Here is a 9859-nt window from a genome sequence, read left to right as displayed (position 1 = left end):
TGAATAATTAAGCAACTTTATCGCACTTAATTGAATATTAAATTTGACTATCATCACTTATTAAGAAGATGTTTACAAGATTACCGATAAAAGTTAGCTGAAAGGAATTTGAAATATGGCCAGTGTTATTCCATATTTTACAACTTAAGATTAAAAATAAATAAATAAATAAATAAATAAAAACAGCGAACAATAATATTTGGGACTATAGCATAATAAGACTTGATTATTTTTATAATATTCGGCTATTTTGTAATATTTTATAATATAAATTAGTTTTGATTTATTTAAATATTATAATTGTTTTTATTTTAATTTTGATGATAATAATTTAGGAGCTATCTATATTTAAAATATATTTGATTGCTACTTAGATCAATGAGTTCTTTTAATATATATATAATAATTTACAAAAATAATTTTCTATTATTCCTATGTTCCAAGGTGTTCTTACCTCAACCATTAGAAAATAATTACAAGTGGAAGGCAAACAAAAAAATAGCAAGAAAGTATAGAATGATATCATCGTTATTTGGTCAAATTGTTAAAAAAAAATTGCTTTTTAATAAAAGAATATTATGTTTCATTCAGTACTGGCTTAAAATAAATTATTAATTTTATATTAAAATATTTACTAATTAAACAGTAAATAATTAAACCAATTCAAGTCATGTTATACTCATTAGTATTTATTTATGGTTGTTCGGCTTATGCTAAATTGAATTTTGTAAAAACCAACTGAAAATATAAACATTTTTAGACATGCCAAAGACAAACAACTTATCAACTCACACAAGTTTGACTTACGACATGTTTGAGACAACTTTATGTATGTTTTGTGTTGCAGACATCCACCACAACTCCATTTGAAGAATAACTTTCTAAAATTTGTTGTGGCAGAACATTATTTTTCTCATCTAGATATGTTAAAATGGATTGTTTATATTAAAGTTAAAGCATGATTTTCTTGGACACACACACACAAATATATATATATACATATATATAATATAGTTATAATTCTTAGTGCAATTTTGTAAAATGTTGTTTTCTCTGCCACAATATTTAAAAACCACCCTTTAAAAAGTTATAGTCATCCAAACAGACTATTAATTAAATCCCTAGCCATACTTTTACATGTTTATGTATCTAATACTTACAACTTTATCTTCATATAGACAACATTGCAGTATATAAATGATATGTTTACATATACATAAAAAATATTAAATCTAAGTATTAAGTATATAAATATATTAAATTTTGAAGATAATTCTTTTTATCTAGTATAATATTAAAGTGCTGCTAAACTCATCAAATAATTTAGAAAAAAAGTTATTTAAGTTTGTTTCAAACGGCTCACTTAATCATGTAAATATTGGTATACATTTTTGTTATGTTTTTAAAGTGATACTACGCTTATCCCAGTCAGATGCCAAAGCTGATATTCGCATGCATTAATCCACCGGGAAAAGAGGACGTGTCAAAATTTAACTGGCTTCAATGACGTGGAGCGTATTCCAGGCCTGTGACCCAAACAAAGGAGGAGTCGGGTCCTTCTCCTGGGTACAGGAGACTGGAAAGAGGGAGAGAGCAGAGAGACTCCAGATTTCACCGCATCGAGCTGGTCGGTCAGATCTCTGTTTCTTACCTTCCGTCTACTAGGGATTGTTATCTCTTCCGCTTTCAAGTTGCTTCTCAACTGTCCTTCTTGCTTTGATCTAGGTTTATGAGATTGCCGTGATGGGAGGAAGTTGGATGGCGCGTTATTTATTTTTCACGCTATTCGCTTGCTCTGTGGTTCATCTCCGTGCTTCCGAACAGGTAAATTCTTCTTTTCATAAAGCCGATTTTGCTGATCTGGATCGTTGTTGGTTGTTTTGAGCTAATATTGGTGTTTTTTTTCCTTTCAGTTGTTCTTTGAACCCTTTGACGATTCATTCGAGGGAAGATGGATTGTTTCGGGGAAGGATGAGTACAAAGGTATTTATTCGGATCATATTGGATCTGATTCGCTTAATTTGTCTTCTTACTTGTGGGTTGGCTAATTTCTGATTTATCTATTTTGAGGGATGGTTATCATATTATTGTGGCATTTCTATCTTTCGGGCTAGAAATTGATATACTCAGAGAAGGTTTATGTGATGTCCTGTGTATTATGCAGGAATGGTGTTTTTAAGGAATTGGGAGATGTTGTAAACCATCCTCAAGTTCTAAATAGATTATATGGCTAGGTTGTGTATGGACAAGTTGTAACAAGTACTAAGGTAGGGAGGGTAACCCACTCCAAAATCCTAGATCCCATGTCTTGCAGATTAAATATTTTAAAAGGATTCGAGGGAGCGAGGATGACTTATCCCAAGGCTCTAGATCCTTTGTCTAGTGGATTTAATAGTTTTTAAAGAGCCATGCTTGTAAACTACGCTATCCTAAGGTCGTTGTGCCCAATGATCAACTCCACCCTAAGTGGTGTTTGGCTGCAATTAGGATTCAGTAAATACGTAAATCTCTTAAATCCACCCAACACTTGGATTTTATAAATCCGGTTTTAAGTAGAATCAACGACAAAATTGGGGCTGCAAAATCCCAGAATTTATTAAATCCACGAAATTCCTGCATTTTACCATTTGTCCGGATTTAGTAAATCCAGTGATAAATCTTATTAAAAGGCACTACCAAACAGCCCCTTAGGTGGAAGATCATATAAAAGGATTTTAAGGCTGATTGATAATCTGATTTGGCTTCACAGAGGTTATAACTAAAAACAAGAAAGCTAGTAAACAACTTTGGATCATCAATGATTGTATAGAGCAAGTTTCTAGTCAATATATAGATTGCTAGAACTCCTAGACGCTCAATTGGAGCAAGCTATAGTCAAAATTGGAAGGTCCACTAGATCATTTTCATTTATAGCAATTTAAGGCATGGTTACTAGTCCAATTAAGGTATATGTAGGTGGGTTATAACCAAATATAGGAGGAATAACAAACCACTTAGGATCATCTATGACCATATAGGGAAAATCACTAGTCAATTCATGGCTTACTAAAATGGGTTAGGGTAGACTACAAGAACACCCATGTTCAATCAAAACAGTTTAGTGTCAAGGTTCAAAGGCATATTAGGTAATGTTGAATTTCTCTCTCTTGCGGAGTGGGGCCTACTCACTCTCCAATCATAGCAAAGAGCTTAAGGCCACGAATAAAGCTCTTGTACTATTGAATTAATTTATCTACGGCTCTTGGATTGCAAGAGTTGCCAGCCCTTTCATAGTTTTTCTCCCATATTTTTAATGTATTCCTATATTGTAATGCTTCTTGGAGATGTGTATATACCTCCACTCTTGTGCAGAGAAAGGGCAATGAAAAAAATTATTGAAATTTTTTTCCATTGCTTTATTTTCTACAAGTTTCTTAAGATCTACTCAGCTAACCTATTTTAAACCACAATGCTATCTAATTTTGAACTTGTGCCAAGTTTGATACACTCCTTATTTTTGAGTAAACTGGAATAAATCCAAGGTTTTGAAGACTAATCGGACATCAAACCACAAGAAAAAAATATTTAAAGTTTAAAGGTTGAGCCGGGGTTGAAGTATTTAATATAATAAAAAATAAAATTATTTAATTAAGATGTAAATTAGTATAATAATTATATAATATTTATGTTAACCTTTTTTAATATTAAAAGTTTATAATATAAACACACACACACACACACACACACACATATATAGTTTTATAATATGTTTTATAAATTATTGAAGCCCAATGCTCACATCTCTACTCAATTTTTGTAGCTTGGCTCAACGATAATTTTGTAGCCCAACCCAATTCCCGCAGACCAATTCTTAATTCATATTTGTCATTCACATGATTCATGTAGTCTCACGTCATAGAGAAGCGTTAATATTGTAAACTTTAAATTGGAAAAGAAAGTTGAACTTGTAGCGCATTTAGTCGGTGGGCATATTGGTCTTAAGTTGTATATTGATTTGAATTTTATATAATGTATGTCAACTGAAAAAGATATTTTTAGCTTAATAAATTTATTTCTAACTTTATAGATCATTGATTAATGGTAAGTGATAGATAAAAAATTGAACCCGACTGTTTTACAAAAATCAAATGAACCTGTTTTTTTTTTTTTTAAATTGTTATTGGTTTGCCGGTTGAAATTCTATTTCGTGGCGGTTCTGGGCGGTTTGATGTGGAGAAGGGTTTTTGTATGAAGTGGAACCGAACTTATGACCGGTTGGTTCTAGGTCAAAACGGCTGATCTGGTTCTATTTTTAAAACCTTGAAAAAATTTTAGTGAGTCATGAATCTGTATGAACTTCATTGTGGCATTGGTGGCTACAGATTCAGTAGCAAAGACAAACTGAATGCAGTTTAGGACATTCTATTTAGGATCAATTTTCATTGATGCTTGGATCATATGTTCTTGGGCAAACAGATATGGAACAAAAAATAGTTTTAAAGGACTGCAATTGGAACGAACACAATCTTTATCTTCAACTAGTGAATTCTCTCCATGAATATATGACTGAATTAATGTTTATTTTTCATTAAATGTGATGTCAGCGGATGTGCAAAATTTTTTATAAAGAAAATGATAACATTTATATATGTGTCATTTAGATCTGCAACCATGAAACATGCTTAGTTGTTCTGGGGTTTTGACTGACCATCATGATCTGCATTTTTCATATATGGCTTATGCAGAACAACTTTTGCTCAATAATGTTTTAGGAAATTCCCTTGAAATAACAATGTCCGAGTGATATTTAGTAAATGATTCACTTTTATGGCAATTTCATATTGTTGGGGTGTATTTAGACAAGATGGCTTATGAATAATGTCTTATTTTTGGAAGCAGGTTGCCAAAAACTGATTAAGGTAATCTTTTGTATTGGCATGCTTAAGTTTTAAGTTGTTACCCGAAATTGGTTTTGAATCTTGGAATGAATTGTAGGGATAATATTGCTGTGTCAATTTTTTGTTTAATCAAGAAAGTATATGTGGCTTTAACTAAAACATACATAATAAATACATAAATCAGCGCCACAAATCATCATTTGTAGATAAAAATCATTGAGTTCTTGAACATTTGGTTTTGTAAGCACTGTAAATGGTCCCCAAATGTCAATGTGTATCAATGCAAAAGAGTTCGAATTTCTTTTTATGCTAAATTGACGCATGATTGTGCTTTGCAGTTTATAAACATAATAAAAATGTTTCTAAAAATTGAAGTTTACCTGTTAAATATGTAAGTACATGAAAATTGAGTGGTATGTAAATTTAATCATTTTACTTTTGCCATCGCAGTTTCATTTTCTTAAAGTCAATTGAATACCCTGGGCAATCATTGTGTTATTTTTTTTTTTCAAATTTTATAACTTAATTTGTTCCCCCTGTGATTTCTTTTGTTAGGTGTGTGGAAACACTCCAATAGTGATGGACATGAAGACCATGGCCTTCTTGTTAGCGAGAAGGCCAGGAAGTATGGCATAGTTAAAGAACTAGAAGAACCAATCAATCTCAAGGACACAACAATTGTTCTTCAGTATGAAGTTCGCTTTCAAAACGGCCTCGAATGCGGCGGCGCTTATCTGAAATATCTTCGTCCCCAAGGTCCCGAATGGATTCCCAAAGAGTTCGACAATAATTCTCCTTATTCCATCATGTTTGGACCTGATAAATGTGGCTCTACTAACAAAGTCCACTTCATCCTCAACCACAAGAATCCCAAAACCGGCAAATATGTTGAACACCACCTTAAATACCCACCCTCGGTTCCATCCGACAAACTTTCTCATGTCTACACCGCCATCCTCGAACCTAACAATGATATAAGGATTTTAATTGATGGAGAGGAGAAGAAGAAGGCAAATTTTCTAACTAGCGATCATTTTGAACCCGCGATAATCCCACCAAAAACCATCTCCGATCCGGATGATAAGAAGCCAGAGGACTGGGATGAGAGAGCGAAAATTTCTGATCCCGATGCGGTGAAGCCCGACGATTGGGACGAAGATGCTCCCGTCGAAATCGAAGATGGGGATGCAGTTAAGCCCGAAGGATGGTTGGATGACGAACCGGAGGAAATTGATGATCCCGAAGCATCGAAACCAGAAGATTGGGATGATGAAGAGGATGGAGAGTGGGAGGCACCAAAGATTGATAACCCAAAATGCGCCGCGGCTCCCGGATGCGGCGTGTGGAAGAGGCCGACGAAGAGGAATCCGGCCTATAAGGGAAAATGGCATCGTCCATTGATTGATAATCCAGATTATAAGGGCATCTGGAAACCTCAGGAAATACCGAATCCGGATTATTTCGAGCTTGTGAAGCCTGATTTTGAGCCGATTGAGGCCATTGGCATCGAGATATGGACCATGCAGGATGGTCTACTGTTCGATAACATTTTGATAGCTGATGATGAGAAAGTAGCAATATCTTATAGAGAAAAGTTTTGGAAACCTAAGTATGAGATTGAGAAGAAAATGCAGAAGGCTGAAGAAGCCGCCTCAAATCTCCCTAATAAACTATCGAATTTCCAGGTCACATTCGCTGGAATTATAAGTTAATTTGGTACTTTATTATTGTTATTTTCTTTTGAATCCAGGTGCTGACGATGATTAAAAATTGCAGAGAAAAGTGTTTGATATTCTCTACAAGATAGCCGACATTCCTTTCTTGAATGCATACAAGATAAAGTTTATTGTAAGTAGTAAAATCTCTTTCAACTTTATTTTCTTTTCTTCTCTTAATTGTTTGACATCATTTTCTTTCTCCTTTGGAAGATTTACATACATTCCACTCAAGTCTTATTTATTTACATATCTAACATGTAAATGTCAATTTTTACATATATACAACGTTACCTATGTATGAAAAGGTATATTTCAATTTTTAAAAATTAAAATGGTGGTATTTTTTATGTAATATGAAAGATTTAAGTGGTATAAATGTAAAATTTAAGTGTTAGATATGTCAATACATACGAATTGTGATTCTCTTCTCTTTTTTACGAGGAACCCTCTTTCCACCCCACTTTTCCTTTCTTTCATGGGAGAAAAAAAAAATCTTATTATTATTTTAGGGCAATTGCATATAGAGCACCTGAAATTTTACTATTTACAAATGGAGCATCCTCTTTCATCCAATTTTCAAATTCTCTCTCAAATATAAAAAAATACATGATAAAATTCTAACCCATATTTTTCAATTTTATCAAATTTTCTATGATTTGATTGTGGCACGCGTAAATACATTAGTTCGGTAGTTCAAAAAATCACCTGGGTGCTTGATTTGTAAAATATCAATGCTTCAGATGCTGTATGTAATTATCCCTTATTATTTTTTTTGACTTCATCTACTACATGTCTTACCTTGATGTAAAATGCAGAAATATTGTCAAATCTTGTTTATACTGTACTGCGTTGTTTAGTTTGTCGGCATGCCATTCTCTTGTTTTTTTTTTTTGCTTTGAATAATATAAAATAAAATAAACTAAATTTTAGCAATTTGAAATGCTCGAATTTTTTTTGTTTCCATACTTTTGAAAATTGTGCTAATTATGGCATTTTCAAATCTGCATTGCACCCGCTCAGAATTCCCATCTACTATCATTTTTTGTTCATTGTCCTTCCTTATCCTTTCTCGTCATCATTCTTGTTCTCATTCACGTTTCAATGCATTTAAATCATATTTATAGTAAATAATAAATCTACTATCATTTTGCATTTAAATTGCATTTAAATTGCATTTATATTGAAAGTTCGAAAAATATTTCAATACATTTGGTGCCCATCCAACCAAAGCGCAAGGCTAAAAGGGCAATTTTGTAATTTATTATTTATTATAAATATGGCTAAAATGTTTAGGGTTTGGGTTTATACTAGGAGATTGTTGTCTTGAGTCTTAGTGCTAGGGTTCTGGGATAGATCGCCTGGCTCTCAAATTGTAGGTGTTATCTTTGGGCTTTGGAGATATCACCTACCTCTCAAATTGTAGGTGTTTGTCTTTATGTTTTCGGATTGTGTTGTTGAAGAAAAGATTTGTTTGTCCTAATTTCTGTGAAAACTTCCTTCAATTTGTATCACTCCTATACGCACCTTCCAATTACTGTACCATTTTTTAAAATGCATTCAGTTTAAGCAGATCCAACTAGTCAGCTCATAAATTGCTTCCAATACTAATTTTTTTGAAAATTTACATACACACAACTCAATTCCTATGTATTTACATATCTAACACCGAAACTTTAATTTTTACCTTCACACCTCCTTTCACATGCATGGAGATGTGTCTTTCATTTTTTGAAAGTTAAATGGACATAATTTTGGTGTGATATGAAAGATTTGCAAAGTTTAGATGTTGGATTTGTAAATACTTTGAAATTGGGTGGTATGTATGTAAATTGCCCCTCATTTTTTTAGCCGAATGTTTTCATTTGTTTTAGCTCATTTAATATTTTCTGGTATTTCCATATGTTAGCACTTTCAAATTGGATTTTTTTTTGTAAATACTAAATTTAAAATTTCTTGAGCTCTAGGATATCATTGAGAAAGGTGAGAAGCAGCCTCATGTCACTACTGGAATCCTCGCATCAATTATTGTGGTGATCGTCTCCGTCATCCTCAAGTTTCTGCTTGGAGGAAAGAAGAAAACTACAGTAAGCTTCCTTTCCGTGCCTTTATGGTCGAGATCAAATTTTTCTCCTATTATTTTTTATTAATTTTTTAATTTAAAAATATATATATATTAGTGTATTTTTTAAATATATATATTTGATTTTAAAAAATAAATAAATTTATTCTTACAAACACTCAAAAATAATTCTTAGATAGTATTTTTAGATATAATTAACAAAGCCTAGCCTAATCCTCTACCTGCCAACTGTGTCTGCCGACTGGTGTCAAAATAAAAATAAAATATGTTTTATTTTAATATTTCAAATATGTTTTATTTTAGAGACATTTATGTACATATCATATAATTCATATGTATTTATATATCTAACCCCCAAACTTTAATTTTAAGTATATGCTTCCTTATATATGCAATATGTATTTCACTTTTTAGAAGTTGCAATTATGATATTTTTATTGTGATATGAAAGATTTGAGCTGTATAAATATAAAAATTAAAATTTAGGTGTTAACCATGTAAGTACATAAGAATTGGTTGTATGTATTTAAATGCTCCTTTGTTATAAATGAAAGGAAAATTTAGCTAAATACCACCCAATTCTTGTGCATTAGCATCTTCCGGTCATAAACTTATCCTTGAAAAGGTGTCACTCACCCTTAAAAAGATAGATGATAGATACTTTTTATTTGGTTTTAAAGAATTGATTGGTATGCACGTAAATATAAAAGTTTAGCTGTTAGATATGTAAATGCATGAGAATTGTGCGGGTATGCATGTAAAAGCCCCTAAAAGTGGTTTCAAACAACGCCAAACACGCTGTATTTTTCATTCTCTTACAAATCCTCCTGTGAATTCAGCCTTCTCAGGAACCTGTAACGGCTACAACCAGCGCTCCAGCTGAGGTGAAAGAAGAGGAAAAGCCTGAAACGAAAGAAGAAACCGAGAAAGAAGAAGAAATTGAGAAAGAGGAACCCGGCGCTCTTCGCCCGAGAAGGTCCAGACGGGAGACTTAAAACTGTGGTTACAGTTCAAGGTAACCAGTCTCCCCAAGTTTCAGTTTTTCTTATATTTACATATTTATCCTTCCCAGCACATTAGTCTAGGGTTATTATTCTACTTTGAAAGATTGTTTTTGTGGGTCTAAAACTCTAAATAGCTACTGAAAGCATTGTTATTGTAGAACATAGATTCTTTTTTTTTTT

The 9859-nt window shown here is 32.5% G+C and overlaps 1 protein-coding gene across 2 annotated transcripts; it reads left to right on the top strand.

The window, feature by feature from the left end:
* Positions 1-1538: 1538 nt before the first annotated feature.
* LOC110029685 (calnexin homolog 1-like) lies at positions 1539-9859 on the top strand. 2 transcript variants are annotated; one of them, XM_020732092.1, is made up of 7 exons: positions 1539-1627; positions 1726-1824; positions 1914-1983; positions 5433-6562; positions 6654-6725; positions 8560-8679; positions 9515-9859. In XM_020732092.1, the coding sequence occupies exons 2-7, from the start codon at positions 1744-1746 to the stop codon at positions 9668-9670; spliced, it is 1629 nt and encodes a 542-aa protein (XP_020587751.1). In that variant the 5' UTR covers positions 1539-1627; positions 1726-1743; the 3' UTR covers positions 9671-9859. The 2 variants fall into 2 exon arrangements, with proteins under 2 accessions (XP_020587751.1, XP_020587750.1); XM_020732091.1 differs by having other exon boundaries at positions 1539-1631.

Source organism: Phalaenopsis equestris, unplaced genomic scaffold, assembly GCF_001263595.1.
Source record: "Phalaenopsis equestris unplaced genomic scaffold, ASM126359v1 Scaffold000600, whole genome shotgun sequence".
Classification (NCBI taxonomy): domain Eukaryota; kingdom Viridiplantae; phylum Streptophyta; class Magnoliopsida; order Asparagales; family Orchidaceae; genus Phalaenopsis; species Phalaenopsis equestris.
This window is presented reverse-complemented; position numbering and strand designations above follow the sequence as displayed.